This window comes from Malaclemys terrapin, chromosome 13 (assembly GCF_027887155.1).
Source record: "Malaclemys terrapin pileata isolate rMalTer1 chromosome 13, rMalTer1.hap1, whole genome shotgun sequence".
Lineage (NCBI taxonomy): Eukaryota > Metazoa > Chordata > Testudines > Emydidae > Malaclemys > Malaclemys terrapin.
In genome coordinates, this window is record NC_071517.1 from 19,923,517 (window position 1) to 19,943,387 (window position 19,871).

At 43.6% G+C, this 19,871-nt stretch overlaps 1 protein-coding gene across 5 annotated transcripts in view; it reads right to left on the reverse strand.

The window, feature by feature from the left end:
- The window catches only part of B3GNTL1 (UDP-GlcNAc:betaGal beta-1,3-N-acetylglucosaminyltransferase like 1), a 359,547-nt gene that overhangs the window by 308,950 nt on the left and 30,726 nt on the right, over positions 1-19,871 (reverse strand). For 2 of the 5 annotated variants that reach the window (XM_054047297.1, XM_054047299.1), the window contains one exon: positions 6,175-6,240. The exons of 1 other annotated variant lie outside the window; for it this stretch is intronic. In XM_054047297.1, coding sequence (XP_053903272.1) covers positions 6,175-6,240 — 66 coding nt within the window. Of the gene's footprint in view, positions 1-6,174; positions 6,241-11,230; positions 11,363-16,017; positions 16,091-19,871 lie in introns of those variants that run through there. 2 more of the 5 variants (XM_054047300.1, XM_054047301.1) reach the window with 2 other exon arrangements.

Below are 19,871 nucleotides of genomic sequence, written 5' to 3' on the forward strand. Positions count from 1 at the left end.
GTTCTATCTCCTAGTCTTTGAAGCCACCAAACTCTTCTGTTTGGGCTCTAAGTGTAGGCAGGAGTGAAAAGAAATGCCTCTCCAGACTTCTGAGCCACTGCCGCAGATGTGGGGTCCTGCAAGCCTCAAATCTTCCTCCCTTCATGAAACCATTGGGACAGCTGGTGAGAGACATTACCCAAAACACAGGTATATTTAAAACACCCAGTTCTATATCGCCTTTACGTCAACTGAAAACACCTCCATCTCCAACGCTTTCTGAGTGCCTTTTGGAGATCTTCAGCTGAATGAAGAACAACAGGCTGAAGATGAATCTGGATGAGAATGAACTGCTAGTGCAGGGGTGGGCAAACTTTTTGGCCTGAGGGCAACATCTGGGTATGGAAATTTTATGGGGGGGCCATGAATGCTCATGAAACTGGGGGTTGGGGTGCAGGAGGGAGTGAGGTCTCCAGCTGGGGGTGCGGGCTCTGTGGTGGTGCCAGAAATGAGGAGTTCAGGGTGTGGGAAGGGGCTCCGGGCTGGGGCCAGGGTGCAAGTGTGTGTATGTGTGTGTGAGGGCTCCGGCTGGGGGTGCGGGCTCTGGGGTGGGAATGAGGGGCTGGGGGTACAGGAGGGTGCTCTGGGCTGGGACTGAGGGTTTTGGAGGGCAGGAGGGGGATCAGGGCTGGGACAGGGAGTGGGGGCACAGGAGGTGGTCAGGGGTGCAGGCTCCGGGCGGTGCTTACCTCACGCAGTGCCTGGAAGCAGTGGTATGCCCCCCTCCATCTCCTACGTGGAGGCACAGCCAGACAGCTCTGCGCGCTGCTCCTTCTGCAGGCACCATCCCTGCAACTCCCATTGGCTGTGGTCCCTGGTCAATGAGAGCTGCAGGGGCGGTGCTTGGGGCGGGGACAGAATGTGGAGCCCCCTGGCTGACCCTACGCATAGGAGCCAGAGGGGAGACATGTCAGGAGCCATGTGGAGCCACGGCAGGTGCAGAGCAGGGCAAGCCCCCAACCCCATTCCCTGGCTGGAGCACCGGAGCGGGGCAAGCCCTGGATCCTGATCCCTGGCAGAAGCTCGAGGGCCGGATTAAAATGTGTGAAGAGCCAGATGTGGCCCCCGGGCTGTAGTTTGCCTATCCCTGTGCTAGTGGGAAGAGAGAAATGGTTTGATGAACTCTTCCCCTCCATAACAATCACTTTTATCAAAGATTTCCTCTGTAATATTGGTCACAGCCTGGGTTTCCCCCTTGACTCTGCATGGTTCTAGGATAACCAAGTAGCTAATGCAGCAAGACACTAACAACCCATCTGTGACTGGCCAGAAAATGGTGCCTATTGAACGCAGACCTGACCACAGTGATTCACACATTTGTAACATCTGGGCTGAACTAATGCAATTCTTGATATCATGGATCTCAGCCTACGGATTGCAACGTCCCTCCTTTTCTTTATTTGGCTAGTAGGAACAGGGTCTTGAAACTCTGTCAGGGAGGCACTGGAACTTTTTTCTATTGTCCCATGCGATCATAGTAAAGAAAAGGCCTCATTCCCTTTCTTTACATGCCTATTGGGAACAGGGTCTTGAAACTATGGCAGGGAGATATTGAAATTTTTTTCTACTGTAACATGCAGTCACAGTAAAGCAAAGGTTGAGAATCACTGCTCTATATCTGGAAAGCAAACTACATGCCCTGGGACAGTTCCAGCTTGTTCAGAACGCAGCAGCTTGACTATTCAGCAGGAACACATGACTCTAACAAACCATTCTCTGGATTGGCTCCCCACTGTACACCGTTCAAAGTCACTGTTCTGATTTTCAAAACCTTGCATAGAATTGATCCTGGCTATCTGAGAGCACATCTCTCCATCTATGACCATGTCCCCCCACAACAGCTGAGTTTCACTAGAATGATGATGTTGCCAACCAAAAGGAATAGGTTTGTGTTTGCAGAAGACAGAACCTGCACAAGAGCTGCATCAAGAATATGGAACTCACTGCCAAATGAATAAGAATGACCCTTAATATTGCTGCATTCAGGGCAAAATGTAAACCCCACCTGTTTGCCCCGTATTTCACACAATAGTATCCTCATCCTCATAAATTCATTAATTATAAAATAAAATATAAAAACTCCAATCCTGCTTCTAGAGGCAGGGAAAGGAGGAAGAAAACACCATCATATTTTAAGCAATTAGATGAGATCAGTTCCTACAGTGATGAGCATCATATAAATACAGTGGAACCCCGATTATCTGATCTAATTGGGATCAGGGTCAGATCTGATAACCAAAAATCTGGATAAACCGAAAAATGGGTGGCTGGGTTCTCGCTTTCAGCCCCAGGCAGTGGGAGCCCCCGCTGCTGTCAGCCCTGGGCGGCTGGAGGTTCAGTTAATATGGAGAGCTGGATAATGGAGGCTCAGTTAAACAAAGTTCTACTGTATCCAGATTGAAAGTTGGGCTTTTAAATGCTAACTTATATTAATATCTACTGGCACATCACTAAGTTGCTCTAATATTAATTATCTCCAAAGAAGCAGCATTCAGTTAGCTTCTTTTACTCTTTCCTTCCTGCCTTCATTCACTCACCCTCAGTTCTCACTTGAAATCTCAGGTGTGGGGTCAAATTAATTTAATGGATACTTGTGAGGGGTGTGTACCCCACAAAGGCCCTGAATGGGTTAATGTGGGCCTGAGAGGCCAATTATGTTACCTGGCTGCACCTGGAGTCAGAGCCAGGCTTAACTGACAATGAAGCTCAGCTGGGCAGGAACAGGCTGGTTAGTATAAAGAGACAAAGTTTGTAGCAGAAGAGGGGCTGCAGGGAGAGTGTCTGCAGTCACTTGCTGGGAACAGAGAGGTGGTGAGGAGGAAACCCAAGGGGACAAATAAGCTCTGGGACCCTACCTTGACTGGAGAAGCTGGAAAACTGCCAGGGAAACATAAAGCAGCTACTGGGGTGCAGCAGGCCTCGTGGTGTGCCCTAAAAGAAGGGAAGGATTTGGACTGCCAGGGACAGAGAGACCTGGAAGATGTTCTGTGGAGGAACAGAGTAAAGGGAACTTAAGAAGCTTGAAAGGGCAAGCCTGAGAAAGATTGGGTAAGAAGGAGCCAAGGGAAACAGCAACAAGGAGAAGGACTGTGCGGACCTTGGCTGCTGGTTATAGGTTCCCTGGGCTGAAATCTGGTGTAGTGTATGGGCCCAGGTTCCCCTACCAGACACTGCGAAGGTGGCCTGAGTCCAGAGAATGGTACAAGGACATTGGAAAGCCCTAAGGCAAGGGTGTGAGGACCAGGGGCCTGGAGATGGGGAGTTTGAAGAAATCTGACTGTCTTATGTTGGGTTTCTGTTATCTTGAAAGGGGCAACTAAATCTTGCCCTAGTGAGAAGGCCAAGTTACAGGGAGAGACACCACGGCAGCGACAGAGCAAGCATCAGCATATGGTGCCATGCGGGGGAGAGAGATGCTACGCCACAACTAGCCAGATGGAGGTTCTCCTGCAGTGTGAACATCCTTTACATGCTCAACTGATCAACATCAGCAGCAATGGAATCCAGTAATTCTACCCACAGATAAGGAATGAAAAAAGTTGCTGCAGTAGGCGAGAGAGATGCTTTAAATCAGCCATGGATTATTCAAACTACACGCACACTGCTGACTAAGGAGTAGGTGAGGGCACATCCAAGGTCATGAAAAAAAAATCTTTCCTTTGTGCCAATCCCATCCTTACTGACATATATCACTATTACACAACAGGTCCAGACAAGCAAAATTAGACAGAGCAAAACATGAACACACATTTATCTACTACACAATATATTTTCTATTAGGAAGAAATGTATGCATTGAAACTTGCCAACACTGAATAAAAAACAATAATTCACTTTTGAGCTCAGTTGTTAGTGGGCCTCTTTTGAACAAAGATGCTTTGCCAAATTGTGCATGGTAATGTTGCAGTGTGGAGTCATGCCTGAAGGAATTAAACTCAGACAACTCTGTTCTATAAACAAATATTGTTCAAGCATCAAATGAACTGTTTTCCCAGAGGTAAATGAACAGTACTATGAACTAATGCATTACTCTAATTCACCCAATCCACTAGCTACTTGAAGGTTACATCAATCGTCAAAGATGCATATAACCAATCAAGCTGGAGTTCACTCACATTCATAGAGTGAAATAATATTGTGTAAAAATGGCTTTAGGCATTACAACTTTTGATCTAAATCCAAACTACAGTATTAGGCAAATTTTTGCTTTTAGAGCTGGAAAATACTTTGCAAACCTTGCTGAGGAAATAAAAATGATAACAATATATTCAATTTTGCCACCTGATAAGTAATGTCAAATATACCATACACACATCTGAGAAAAGGCAAGTAACTGTGCTACAAAGACAGGCTATGACTGACATTGGCACATATTAACAGCCCTTGCTCAGCCGTGGAAACACTGGGGAGCAAAGCCCTTTTACTCCCCTGTCCAGATTGTACTCCAGCCTCAGGTGAGGGAGAGCAGAGTCTACCTGCTAGATACTAATCCCTGAGAGCAAGTGGCTGGGAAGTGGAAAGGACCAGAAATGAGAAGCCCGGTCTCTTCTGTCCCAACTCATTTTTGAGCCCTGTTGCACCTCCCTACTCTAGAGACTTTGATGCTTTCAGACACTGATTTTTCTTGATGTGACTTGTTTTCCTAATTTGTGTTGTGACTATAAAAACAGTTAGGTTACAAGCTACTATTTAGCAGTAATCATGCTAATAAAGATCAATGTCTAAACACGCACAAGTCTATTCAGTAGAGGATCAGGACAGTTCTCATAAGTCTTTGCCCGGAACAAATTTACAGGTGCCACTTATCTTTCAATTTCTGGTATCTTAATATAAAATTATATTGATTTCTACATATCAGAACACAAATCCCCCACACAATCTTCCACTTATCTCTATTCAAGTAAAACTACTACTCAATAGTAGTCCCACCAATCACATAAATTATATAGAAAGGAATATCATATTTCACAAGAAAGCTAACAGCATGAAGCTTTGGAACACACAGGTGTGGAGAAGAGCAGGTGCACATCCCAGCACTGAACAACAGGTTGTTTAGCAGACATTCCTTAACTGAAAGAACCACAATGCTCTCTATTCTGGACTGTGTGTGTTTGGGAGGGAAGGTTCAAAGGTGATTAACTCTCAAAGTGGTAATTTTAAGAATGTCTATTTTGTTCCCAGACCTCCTCTAGTAAATACCTTTTTGACAGATAAAGTCAATTGACCTTCACTTTACAGAAATCCCTTGAACGCTCCGCTCCCTTCGAAGCTTTAACATTTTCTCTTGGGAGGTTTATTGCACTGTGAAATCTATTTTTACCAAAAATTTTTGACAGAGATACAACTAGTTTTTAGAGGCAGAATTCTTCATGTCAACAGAATTCTTCATGTTATTTATGGACAAATAAAATTGATATTACACATCAACATGTTCATCAAGTTTATCATTTTCAGGAAGCTAAGTGGAACATATATAAGAACTTCAAATGGCCCTCTATTGCTGGTCCTAACCATTGAAATATACTTAAAATTCTGCTTCTAACAACCACACTGTTCATAAAACCTTAATTTCACTGAATAAACACATTTTATATCACAGGAATAAAGAACAGTTGTTCTACAGACTACTTTATTTTAGAGCCAGTATTGGGAAAAAACAAATTTCAATATAACTATAGGTTTGTGCAACAATTTATATAATAAACCTTACATTCCGATTGTTTGAGGACATGTAAACATTAACCACAGTTGTTTAAATCATTGTTGTAAATGCTCCTTTGTAGTTTTTCATATTACATAGTGTGCGACATTAAAAAGTGTTCTAGTTTAAAAGACATTCTATTCTAATACTGGTTTGGAGAAACCTTTCTAAACTATTTGAAACTAGTATATTACTGTCAAAAAACGGGTTTGGTTTGTCTAACAGCAAACAAGTATAAGAAAAAAATTCAAAGTAACTATTACATACAAGGCTCTAGCTAAAGGAAAACTGTATGTTGAGAATGCTTAGCCACCACCAGCCCAGTGAAATTTTCCCATCCTGTTAAAGAAATTTATCCGGTCACACAGTTTTATGGTGTTTTTTTGTTTTGTTTTTGTTTTGTTTTTTTAAATGAGAGTGAAAGTAGTACTCACACTATTTGGGTGCTGGATGGCAGCTTCATGCTGCAGTCTCACCCTCTGTGGCATCATCACATCATCCTGTAACAAATAGCACACTGTTACTGAACAAAAAAAGGGTCACAGTACAGTTCTCAAACACACACTAGAACAATCATTTCACCAGCCTGCAGACAAAACCTTTTTTTTAAATACAAAGGCAGCAAATATTAAAACCACTTTGATCACTGTTTGGTTTCTTTTTAACTGGACTATAACATAGAGATTAAAGGTATTTTAAAAGGAACCAAATTAAATTTTGCAGAACTAAAAATTAGACTTTAGGCATTATCCCACTCTTGGGGGTCTCTAGGAACATGCTTGAGTGAAGATCCTCTATCTACCACCCCCTCCTGAGCATTTAGACCATTCAGCCCACTAACCAGCTCCTCCAAACAGTTCTGAGCCCTCAGACTCCAGCCATAGCTTAAACATGCCATCTCCCAGAACACTACCTGAAAGTGAGTGTCTTCTGGTTTACCTCTTCAAGGGGCACTTGGTAGGTATAATGCATTAAATGCACAGACACTTTGCATAGGATTCTAGCACACTATTGCTCTTTACTTACGCATGAGAAATACAAAGAGTACAGATGGTATAAGGGAAAAAAAAACAAATATCCTAAATGTAATGCCCCTCACTCAAGTCTAGCTCATCCATCCATTGGGAATCCTTGGGGGAAGTAATCTGTGTTCAGGTAGGCAGATGTTCTCCCCTGCCTCATCAGGCTCTGGCAGCAGCTTCCCTTAGAACAGCAGTTCTCAAACTGTGGGTCGGGACTCCAAAGGGGGTTGCAACAGGTCACCAGGGCTGGCTTAGACTTGCTGGAGCCCAAAGCCAAAGCCCAAACCCCACCGCCTGGGGCCAAAGCCCAAGCCCCACAGCCTGGGGTCAAAGCTGAAGCCTGAGGGCTTCAGCCCTGCTTGGTGGGGCTCAGGTTACAGGGCTCCTGCTTGGGTCTGAAGCCTTTGGGCTTTGGCCCTCCAGCTCAGGGTGGTGTAGCTTAAGCTTTGCCCCCCCTCTCCCCCAGCTCAGGGCTGTGTAGCTCAGGCTTTGCCCCCCTCTCCCCCCGGGGCAGCAGGGCTCGGGCAGGCTCACGCTTCGGTCCCTCCTCCTGGGGTCGTGTAGTAATTTCTGTTGTCAGAAGGGGGTCGCGGTGCAATGAAGTTTGAGAACCCCAGCCTTAGAGAGAGTCAGTGAAAGTGGCTGAAGACCTAGTTCTTCGGGGCGGGGGTGGGGGGGGCAGAGGTAAAGGGGAGGAGATCACCCGGTCTAGGACATTGGTAGTTGAATAGAGGGACATCCCTAGTTAATGAGTCTCTTTGGAATTTTAGTCCAATATGGAGGCAAAGAGACCTCAGAGAGGCAGTTAGCTCCCTCATTCAAAATGGAGTTTGCATCTTGGTAAAGATACAGAGTTCACAGTCTCACACAGAATTCATAAGTTGTACACACAAATCTCCCCAATTCCCACAAGACCTCTAAAGGTACAGAACAAGGAGTTATAATGTTCACTGTTTTGTGAAGTCAGAGAAATAATCTGAATAAAATGTTATGGTACCTGCAGTCTACAGTTCCCTGGTCATTCATTTGGACATTTACTTTGTTATTTTTAAGTAGATTTTTGAGAGGTGACAAGCCTTGTAATTGAAGATTGTACACTAGGTGCACAGTATGACAGAGATCATGACACATATGTATAAAAAAAGCCATGTATAGAAGAGCTCCTCAACTCCACAGGCTAACTACAAATAAAATAGATATTGTTGATAAAGTTAAAGTTATAGCTGATAAAGTCCTTCTCTCAAAAGTTCTTCATCAAGAGGTCTATAGAGTGGAGTATTGGAAAGTAATAGGACAGAATTAAGGCTGCTCGGGTTACCTTAGCTGAACATTTCCTTACTTTCCATTGTTTTATTTCATTTTGTTATTAAAATGTAACTTTAACATTGAAATTCCAGACTAACTACAAGATTCTCTCAAGTAACTGATGAGTATTTTCAACCCTTTTTTATGGTATACAGAGTTAATAAATGCCTAGGACAAATTCTGGCTCTAAAGCTCTGACCAAGAAGGAATTCCAGAATGCAGCAGTGGTGTCCAATCTGGCTCCCACCAAACAAACAGAGCTGATAGTCCATAAGCCTGTCCAGGAGTGAGTGCTCTGTGTGGTAGGGTGAAGAGATCAAAGTTCATGTTTTTTGGCATGAACCATCTGATTCCTTATGCATCCTTCACTTCTTGAATTATTTGTGCTCCTGGCATAAGTATTCTGCACAGACAGATGTGAAAGGATGGCGTGGGTTCTCTCAGGCTGGCCAAAATGCGGGGGCAAATCAGCACTGCTTTTGTAGAAGAAAAGAAGTCTAGAATTTGGCCTTTGATATTTTTGTAAATGCCTTTAGCTATAGCAACTATTTTGCAATTGGTGGTTTTATTTGTTTAATTTTTCAAATCAATAATATCAAACTTTTCAAACCTTTATGAAGTTTATTAGCAAACCCAACTCAGCTTTCTTTTGAAACAAGCTTTTTGAAAAAATTCCTTTCAACTCCCATGATCAGCTTAGTAAGCAGGTATACTAGGAATATTTGTACAATAGATAGCTACAGTAGACCCCCAGATATATGGCGAGTAGCATCAAACAGTCTAGAGCAGGGGTAGGCAACCTTTCAGAAGCGGTGTGCCGAGTCTTAATTTATTCTCTTTAATTTAAGGTTTCGCGTGCCGGTAATACATGTTAACGTTTTTTAGAAGGTCTCTCTCTCTAAGTCTATATTATATAACTAAACTATTGTTGTATGTAAAGTAAATAAGGTTTTCAAAATGTTTAAGAAGATTCATTTAAAATTAAATTGAAATGCTGATCTTACGCAGTCAGCCTGCTCAGCCCGCTTCCAGCCTGGGGTTCTGTTCACCTAGGCCTGCAGTGGGCTGAGCGGGGCAACTCGAGGTCAGGGCAGAGGGCTGGGGTGTGTGGACGTGCAGGGCAGAAGGCTGGGTGTTGGGGGGAGATCAGGGCAGAGGGCTGAGGGGGCTGGGGGTGCAGGGCAGAAGGCTGGGTGTTGGGGGGCGACTCAAGGTCAGAGCAGAGGGCTGGGGGTGTGTGGAGGCGCAGGACAAAAGGTTGGTGTGGGGAGGGTTCAGGGCAGAGGGCTGGGGGGGGCTGGGGGTGCAGGGCAGAAGGCTGGGTGTTGGGGGGCAACTCAAGGTCAGAGCAGAGGGCTAGGGGTGTGTGGAGGGGCAGGACAAAAGGCTGGTGTGGGGGAGGGTTCAGGGCAGACGGCTGGGGGTGTGTGGAGGTGCAAGGCAGAAGGCTCGGTGTGGGGGGGTGGAGGGTGCAGGGCAGAAGGCTGGGGGGAGGTCAGGGCAGAGGGCTGGTGAGGTGTGGGGGTGCAGGAGAGAAGGCTGGGTATTGGGGGCGACTCGAGGTCAGGGCAGAGGGCTGGGGTATGTGTGGAGGTGCAGGGCAGAAGGCTGGGTGTTGGGGGGAGGTCAGGGCAGAGGGCTTGGGGGGTGTGGGGGTGCAGGGCAGAAGGCTGGGTATTGGGGGCGACTCGAGGTCAGGGCAGTGGGCTGGAAGGTGTGTGGGGGGTGCAGGGCAGAAGGCTGGGGTGCTCAGCTCGTGGGGGTGCTCCCAGCCCCCTGCCCTGAGCGGCTCATGGCAGGGAGCTGGGAGGGATATGCCCTGTTCCACCCCCTTCCCCCAGGCCCGTCCCTACCTCTCTCTGCGTCCTCTATGGAGCTGTGTGCACGCTGCCGCCCTTCCCCTCTCCCTCGCAAGGGCCATTGCGGGCAGGGAGAGGGAGGAGGAGGGGCAGAGGGGCCGGAATGCACCAAGCTGTGGGAAGAAGCGGGGGAAGAGGGAAACTTGGCTGCCGCAGGACCAAGCTTCTGCCTCCTGCCCCGCAGGGGAGAGCGGTGGGCGGGAGGGCTGAGTGGGGCCTCCTCCTCCTTCTCTCACCGGGCAGGCAGCGTGCCACTCAGAATCGGCTCACATGCCGTGTTTGGCACGCATGCCGTAGGTTGCCGATCTCTGGTCTAGAACCCATGCAGAAAACAGCAATATAAAATGCCCACGGTTTACAAGAATCCATGAATAAAAGTAAAATGCTGCCTTCCTGCTCAACCCGTGAGGTGCCCTAGCTGTTGATGTCACTCCATGGCAGATGCAATGAGGGGGAAAAGGCTAAATTATCATTGAGTGTTACTAAAAAAATAGTAATCTCAGAGCTATAATTCCACCTGGAGGGTATGGTGAGTACACAAGCCTCTTGACCTTTGGTTTCAAGATTTGAAGATAACAACAGAACCCCTTGTTGAAAGTGTAGTCCCATGACTCATAGGAGCTTGTTTTTTAAAAATTTTGTATATATAATGCATGCACCTGTCAATCTTCGTATAAAAAATAGAAAACCCATTACAAAATTTTTTTAATTCTACAGTATTTACAGCATGCAAGTCAGTAACCCAGTGAGCTAAGAATTGTTACCAAATAAATACAAAGAACAGGGCTTTTGTTTTCTTAGTATTAGAAGTATGAGAGTCTATTCTCCCATCAACTTATGGGGGGAGTATCACAGAAAACATGTGTGTATGAATAATTACAGGTACAATGCATCCCACATATCAGGGATGGAAATACAAACTGCGCACAGTGTAATCAAACAAAGGATATTCCACTGGAACACTAGAGCAATCTAATTCTGAAAGAAAAATCCAAAAAACTGTGAAGAGGTTACACAGAGTCTGTAAGCTCCCTCAGAAAGACACAAAACCCAACAAAAAACAAACATTCAGGAATGTGGTAATAATGTGATATAAAGCTATTTACTTCTAGGTCAGTAGTTTGAATACCAGGTCAGTAGTGACCAAAAGTTACTGTCTGAAAACTGTCTTTTCACTTCAGTATAATTCCTGTAGATAGCCTACACATCTTAGACCCCTAAAAATACCCACCACCACCACAACTGGAAACCTCATTAGGAATATCAGCAGAGAGGCAGAGGACTGAATAGGAGAATAAGCTAACCTCTCATCTTGGGAGGCTCTCACTGCACGTCAGAATTAAGAAATGCTGACAGCATGAGGAAGTGTTCTTTGCTGCCTGTTTGTTCTTTACTTGTTTTGTTGGTAAGTAAAAGACTTCAGTCTTCAGGCTTGTCATGCAGTAAGCTTTCATGATCACAAAAAATCATGTTTGTAAAAAGATTGAAGAAAACTAAAAAGAAACCCAAACAGAGTCTGTAAAACATCAAACATTCCATATACTCTAACATTATTTTACAAAAATATTACTCCTAGCAGGACTTTTAAAACAGAATGCATCAGCAATTAGACTGTACTTAAAACATACTCCATAAATTTAGATTTTGAATTCATTCTTCTTTTCACTCTAGCATAAAGAGACAGTGCTTTCTTAAACAAGATAGGCAGTCTTGTAAAACTAGGGTAATTCCCTTCTGAATAGAGTACAAATACCTCTTACATAGTCCAAACTTACCCTCTTGCTGGGGTATGGTATTAATGTTTTAAAAATATTAATAAAATCAAACTTTAGCCCGAGCTTTCTCTCCAAGATAAGCTGTTCTATAGAGTTTCTTCTGTTCCAGCCCCTTGTTCCCTTTACTTCATAGAAACATTCCAACTTTTCTCATATGTTGGTTGGAGCTAAGAGATCAGTCACCTATCACCCTGAATGAGCAGTATCTACTTCACTTGTCTATGTGAAGTTCTAGCAACTGAGCTAAGTGTGAATCAACAGAGGAGCCCTGAATCCCTATACTGTGTCCTAGACGCTGCCATTAGAGCTGGTTGGAAATTTTCTGATTAAGTTGAGTTTTGTCGGAAATGCTGGTTTGTCAAACCAGAAGTGTCTCCTGAAAGCAAGCCTCCTCAAATTGCAGGCAGGCTTCAGCAGTGAAACTGACAAAAATGTCAGTTTCAGTCAGCAGCTGCCTATCTCAGGTGGCATATTTTGTTTCCCAAACACCATGTATCAGTCAGTGTTTCCTAAGCTCAATTTGGGCAGGGGGTTTCCAGTTCGTGGGAAATTTTTAAAAGTTTGATTTGGGGCTGTTTCAGACCTACTCAATTGAAATATTGAAATATCATGCGAACATAAATTTGTAATCTCAAGTTTTGGCCATCTCTAATTGCTATCCTCTTGCATTTCTATACAGCAATGTTATTTTTCAGAGATCTCTACTAAGAACAAGTAACAAATATTCAACCAACCTTTCTTCCTTGCTTATTAAAAGTTTAAGTCAGACCAATGCCAGTAGGAGTGATCTAATTAACACCCAAGGAGTTGAATAACCTTGGTGCAAGGGTGACGCCATACTTTATCAAAAATGAAAACAAGAATTGAAAAGTTCCTGGAAGTGGATCCAACTAATTAATGCACTTCAAGGTTAAAGATAAACGAATGAAATAATAACAGAAGCTGTTTCTTATCACATGCACACAAGTTTCTAAAAAATATGAGATATATAGTCACAAGTATTTCTTTGTATTTAGTCGCTAGGCAACATTTTACAACAACATGTAGGAAACATGACTGATTTGAAAAGACATTGGGGGAAAAACTCTTACTCATTAATCCTCTAAGTACAGTCCAAGTGGTACAAAATATACTTCTGAGGGCATTCTGCGTCAAAAAATTAAAAATTCTGCACCAAAAAAATAAAAATTCTGTGCACAATATTTTAAAATTCTGCCAAATTCTGCCAATTTTATTTGTCAAATAAATGTGGAGGCTGCAGCGTGGCATTGGGGAACACAGGTCACTGGCTGCACAGAGGTGGGAGATCACTGTGCAGCTTCCCCCTGGGACACGGATTCAGCGGTGAGACTGCACCCAACCCTGACACTGCGCAAGGACCGGGCCTGCCCCAGAAACACCCCAGGGCCCTGGCTCTCTGTGCCAGATGCACCCGGTGTGCATAGGCAGGCTCAGCAAGGCAGGATCCAAGTGTGTAGGGGCTTAAGTTTGGGGGGATCCAGGTGTGGGTTGAGAGGGATCTGTGTCGGGCAATCTGGGTGCGGGTGGCTCAGTAGGGGATCTGGTTGCAGGGGGGATCTGGATGCACAGGGGCTTGTTAGGAGGTTCTGGGTGCAACAGTAATGGGACTCTGCAGGGGGGTCCAAGTGATGGTGGTTGGGGCTCAGAGGGGAGGGGTCTGTTTGTGGGAGGATAGAGTTCGGCAGGGAGGTCTGGATGTGGGGGTCCAGATGCTGGGGAAGTGGGACTCAGTGGGGTGGGGATCCAGGTACAGCTGGTTGGGGCTCAGTAAGGTGGGGATCCAGGTGCATATGGCTCATTGGGGTGGTCCAGGTGCAGGGGGAGTGGGGCTCATTGTGGGGGGTTCTGGTAGCGGGAGCGGTGAGGCTCGGCAGGAGGGTCTGGGTGTGAGGGGGTCTGGATGCATGGGGGTTGGGTGGATGGGGGAGCAGCTCCCCAAACAGTGATCCCTCCCCCTGCAACTGAGGAGCCATGGGTGCAGGAAGCACGGGGGTGGGGAGGGCGGAGGGGAAGGGCAGTTTGCAGAGCTTCCTACAGCCAGGGGAGAAATCTGAGGGTGGGTCTGACACGGTCACAGATGCCGTCCAGGGGAAGAGGAAGTCCTGTCCTCCCCAGCCCAGCCGGGACTAGCAGCTGATCCTGGCGCAGGATAGTAGCCACCAACTGGGTCTTCCCCAGTCCCACCCCATGCCCCACAGTGATTTACCTCTGTGCCCTGGACACCCAAAACTGCAGGACAGGGTTGCATGACCGCACTTGTGGCTTCCCTTTTCTTCCCCATCAGAAAGTCATTTTTCTGCGGGGAAGCAAAGAAATCTGCAGGGGGTACAGATTCTGCACAAGCGCAGTGGCGCAGAATTCCTCCAGGAGTAAAAATAGGGAAGACTAGAAACTCCATAGATCATAAATACTTCGAAAGTATGACAGCTCTATATACCACCTAGTCCACAGGTATTAATATAGCATGGTCCCAGTGAATCCAGGTACACTATTGCGCAAGTGTTCCAGTAAAATTTTACTCTACTGTCCTGACTAAAAAGGTATAAATTGGGGAGGAGGAGAGAGGAAACAGGCACATTAACAAATGTAGGCTCAAGCCTGAAACAAAGCTTGGTAAATCACAAGGCAAACTATATGGATGACAGAACGGGGTTCACTCTTCAGTTAGATTGTTCATTTCATCTGCTAAAGAACCATCACCTTAATTCTTTATCCCAAGAAGAGAGATGGGTCTTAATACAAAATTTTACTTTATAGAGGCTTCAGAAGATATTTTTAAAATATTAATCTTTAAATCTACTGCTTATTGGAATTATATAGGGCTTATTAACTGAGTACTTGTTAAACACAAAAGAAAACAAGAGTGGTAAGAGACAAACCCACTAAAAAGCAAGGAATTTTAGTGCTGTCTTTCTCTCTCTGAGCCCTTCAACAAATACTCTTGTTCTAAACAATTTCAGTGCTTGTGACTCCTTATATATGGATCCTGCACAATTAATATTCTGGGAGCATAATTAACAGAAATTGATTGATTTATGTTCAAATTAAAAAGAAAAAATGGGCTACCTGAATAAAATAAACACGATTAAACCAAAAGGACAAAACCATTCAGATAAACATTGCATGGCCTTGTGCACATATATCAACTATGACTAGATTTAACTTTTTATAATCAGACTGATAACTTGACAGCTAAAGTCTACATAGTGAGATTTGGTTTCAATACCAAAAACATTTTGGAATCTAAATGCAGGTCTAAAATTAGTTAAACTGCCAAGTGTCTTTACATGAATAATCTGATTATATTCAGCAGGGAGGGACCAATAAATAATTCAGCTACTATTAGATTTGAAACTAATACTATTACTGCTGGGACACATCAGTCTAAATTGCTAACTGCACTGAATTAATGTCAATTTCATGCCAGAGATGGGGAAAAAATACAGTGCAATAAGTGGAAAGGTAACAAGCTGCAACTTTATTAGCACTGTTGACAAGACAATACTCACAGACACATACATCTTATATAAAGAGATAGGTTAGTTTCTGTTGGGCTAATGCCTCACTTGATTCCCTTATGGCCTCTATTTTCCACTAAAGTGCCAATCACCAATTATGCCATTAAACAGTCTCCAGTCAAGCCACACATGCCATTCTGTCAGTGAAATACTCTCACTGTGTCCCCACCATGCCCATTTCCATGCTAGAATTGGACCAATCAACCCAAGTATAGCATTCCCCTGCATACACTTCTAACTCAACAGTTGTATGAAGTGGGTGTACATCATATCTGTATCCTTACTGTATTCTCCACTACTCTTCATGGTAGCAATAATTATTCATTAACATTACAACAATGCACAATTACAGATATAGAGCTGGATTTTCAAAATCACTCAACGGTGGCCTCTCTCTACTCCGATTGAAGTCAATAATAAAATTCCTATTGACTTTAAAAGGAGCAGAGTTAGGCCAACACTGACTGCTTCTGAAAACCCCATCCATAGTACCCAAATGTTACATGCTATGAGCTAAATTTCAACCATATGAATGTAGTTACAGTCTGAGCATTTGTGTCTGTAGCAACTAGAGTATTACCCAAGAGACAAATACAATGAAAATCCATACCTCTACCTGACCTGATATATTCCTTCCAGTTTGATATTTGAAAAATAAATACATGGTTTGCATAAGAAGAATGGGTCCGTCCCAACTAATCACTTCAAATCCAACAGGAATATACGGTATTAGCATGGTTTAACAAGTGGCAGAACAAGAAATTACTGGTTCCTCACCTGATAGCTGTGTCATTCAGGTGCCTCTTTCCCCACTGGCAGAGGAACCAGGTTGCAGATTTTTTCTTATGCCTTCACAGAGGTCAGCAACATTCTTAATTAAAGTGCCTATGTTAGCTTGTTTAAAAGGGGCAGTATCCAGGGTATTCAGTTCTCCCCTCCTGCTCTGTTCTTGTGAACAGGAGATAGGTACAGAAATGTAGCATTACACCAGAAAACAATGATACCAAGAGGCTTTTACGTGTCACTATCTTGCCTGTTCAAAAGAATGGAGCAGACAGGAAAAAGCAAAAGAACATGACGACGTACATCTATTTGTAACCACAAACCAAACCCCAAACCAGAACCATCAGTATTCTCTGTAAATTCACCTCTTCAGACTGTATTTGGCCAGACAGAGAAGGAAACTAACCCAGCTGCTCATCTTCAACACTTAGATATTTACTGTGTACAATCTTTTGTTCGTAAAACATGCAGAGAGAAGTACAAAATAAAACAGTACAAGAAAGCCTTTGGATCATTTTGGTAGCCTTGTGCTGTGGTTGGTCGGTACCAATCTTTTTATTTATTTCTTTAAACAAGTTATTGTCCAAATAATACCTAAAGTACTCAAAAAGAACAGGAGTACTTGTGGCACCTTAGAGACTAACAAATTTATTAGTCTCTAAGGTGCCACAAGTACTCCTGTTCTTTTTGCGGAAACAGACTAACACGGCTGCTACTCTGAAACCTAAAGTACTCAGTACTACATACATGAGATTTCTCTTACTATTCCACAGTTCATATGCATTCAATTTTTTTCCACTATCCAGTCAAACAACAGAAATCATTGTGTACCACACACTATAATAGTGAAACTAAACTGAAGTTCTGAGAATTTTCAGCAACTTTGGAAATTCTAGTTATCTAATACTAATGATTTTCTTTCTGCAAAAATAGTTATTGTACATTCACAGAATTGCTATGGGGCAATCCTATAAAAATATAGTAATTAAGATAATGAATATAACAGATGTGCTGTTTAAGATTGGTTTCTATAACTACAAACACTAGATTTTATTTTATTTTTGGCTTAAAACTTGGAACAAAAAGGCAGTGACTGGACAAACATATTTTAAAGAAAATATTTCACTTATGTTAGGCGCATTTTGTTTAAAAATCACATCACTAAATAGGGAGGCCTTAATTTTTCCCTTTAACTTCATATTTCATGGGGGCATTTTATAAATGACATTGAGAAACATAATTTTATGTGTAATTTAGAAATAATGTTTTATTTTAAAAACTAGATCACATTATTCAATCCACATTACTAAACAGGTTTCAATTAAAAACAAAGACAATGCATCCAGACTAATTTTTCAGAAAAAAGTAAACCAATTTTTTTCTGATTTAATCCATAGACCAAGTTCAATTGAAAATTGAATGTAGTTTAGTTTCACTAGTCTACGTAGTCACTAGACTACGATATCTATGCGATTCTCAGAGTACAACTAAAGCAGCCAAGAGCTTGTGATCATGTCCAAATTTGCTTTCAAAGGATCAGAAAGTAGAGATGGGAAAGACTCATCAGTGCATCTTGTAAATCCATCAACCACTGCAAGATTGTTCTCTACAGTACATTTCAGTTTGTCCAGTTTAGATTTAAATGACTTAAGTGATGGGGCTTCGACCACTCCCTTAAGAGATTATTGCACAGTCTGAGATCTCATTTTCAGAAATATTTTCTTTACAGCCAATTTAACATTTCCTTTGCTCAGTTTCATCCCATTACTCCTATTTATATCCCTAGATCACTCCAAACAATTCCTCTTCCTCATCACTGTTTTCAAACTTCAAATACTGGTTTTCATGTCCTTCCAATAACATTACTGCATCCATCACTGATGGTCCATTTTTTATTTTCTAAGTCAATCCTGTAGCCCAGGGGTGGGCAAACTACAGCCCACGGGCTGGATCTGGCCCGTGGGATTGCCACCACCATGGCACTGCAGGGTTAAGGCAGGCTCCCTGCCTGCCCTGGCCCCACGCTGCTCCCAGAAGCAGCAGACACCACATCCCTGCGGCCCCTGGGGGAGGAGGTGGGGCAGAGGGCTCCGCACACTGCCTCGCCTGCAGGCACCGCCCCCCACAGCTCCCATTGGCTGGGAATGGGGAGAGGGATAGCTCAGTGGTTTGAGCATTGGCCTGCTAATTCCAGGATTGTGAGTTCAATCCTTGAGGGGGCCACTTAGGGATCTGGGGCAAAATCAGTACTTGGTCCTGCTTGTGTTGGCAGGGTGCTGGACTCGATGACCTTTCAGGGTCACTTCCAGTTCTATGAGATAGGTATATCTCCATATAAATATATATAACCATGGCCAATGGGAGCTTTGGGGGAGGTACCCGCATGGAAGCTTGCCTTAACCCCACTGCACACTGCTGCCACCCCAGAGCCCCTCAAGGTAAGCGGTGCCAGGCCGAAGCCCGCACCCCGAACCGCTCCTGCACCCCAACCTCCTGCTCTGAGCCCCTTCCTGCACACCATACCACATCCCACACTCCCTCCCACAACGCAAGCCCCTGCCCCAGCCCTGCATGGAATTTCCCCACCCAGATGTGACCCTCAGGCCACAAAGTTTGCCCACCCGCGCTGTAGCCCCTTCAGTTGCATATTTCTCTGAATTCCCTCCAATTTGCTGACATTTTTCAGTTCTGAGGTACCCTGAATTATATGCAATACTCTCAGTGATTCAGTTCTAATTGTTGACAGGATAACTAGTTTCAAGGCTACCCCTCTGGAGTTGCCATTGAAAACTGTTTTTCAACAACAGTTTTAACCTAGGTTATATGGTTATGCCAGAAGATTTTAAATTGACTTGTGCACATCAAACTAATTCAACAATGGACAGAAGCACCTTCATCCTCTCCAGGACAATAGTTTGCTACAAGTCTCACTGCCCTTTCCAAATGTATGTGTTTACATTCCATATTCAAGTCACTGCATTCCTCTCACCTGCTCTCTGCTGATACTGGCCCAGATTGTGGCCCCTCCTGTGCAGGAGTGCAAGGGAGTACAGAGGGTATAAAGCACCCCTTTACTTCCTTGTATCAGCCAGCATGTCAAAGAGTGGTGGGGAGTCTGGGAGAGAGATTGTGACTCTCCAAACTGCTCTAGGAGCACTGCAAAATGCTCCTCATTGCTATGGACTGGATCATAAACTGATACACAGATCACAGTAAACAATTAAATTAGTCCTTAGAATATGTTACGGATTCAAAACAGTAAGGGCTCACAAGGAGTAGATTAACCATGAGAAAAATCTCACAGCAAATATGGCAGTCATATTTTACTTCAGCAAAGCGATATGTGATGCTCAATGTGATCAAATCCATCAATATCATTGGTGGGCCTTAAGCATCTCAAGCCACATTTTTCCAAAATGGAACTAGTGTCATAGTCAAAGTTAGTATTAAGATTCTACCCATTTAAATTTTCCCTGCACTTTCAACCAGATGTGAAATTCCTCATTTCCTGTCCTAAAAACTCTTACGTGCTGTTAACCAACTGCCCCGTTTTACTTGAATGGGTCTGAATTTAAGTTAAATGACTCCAATTTGCACGCACCATGGAATCTTTTGGGATGAAATGTATATTTCTAATGTAAGCTCTTAGTCATAACATTCTAATCGTGCTTTTCATACCCTTTAGAAAAAAGTTCACAAATTAATTTTCCCTGCTAAAAGGGAAATATTTATACATTGCTTCTTAACAAATAAAATGGAAACAATAGAAAAAGAAAAGTTTCCAGCCCTGAGGGACATTGCACTTTCAATTATGTCAATAGTGTACACCTCGATTTATTACATATTCA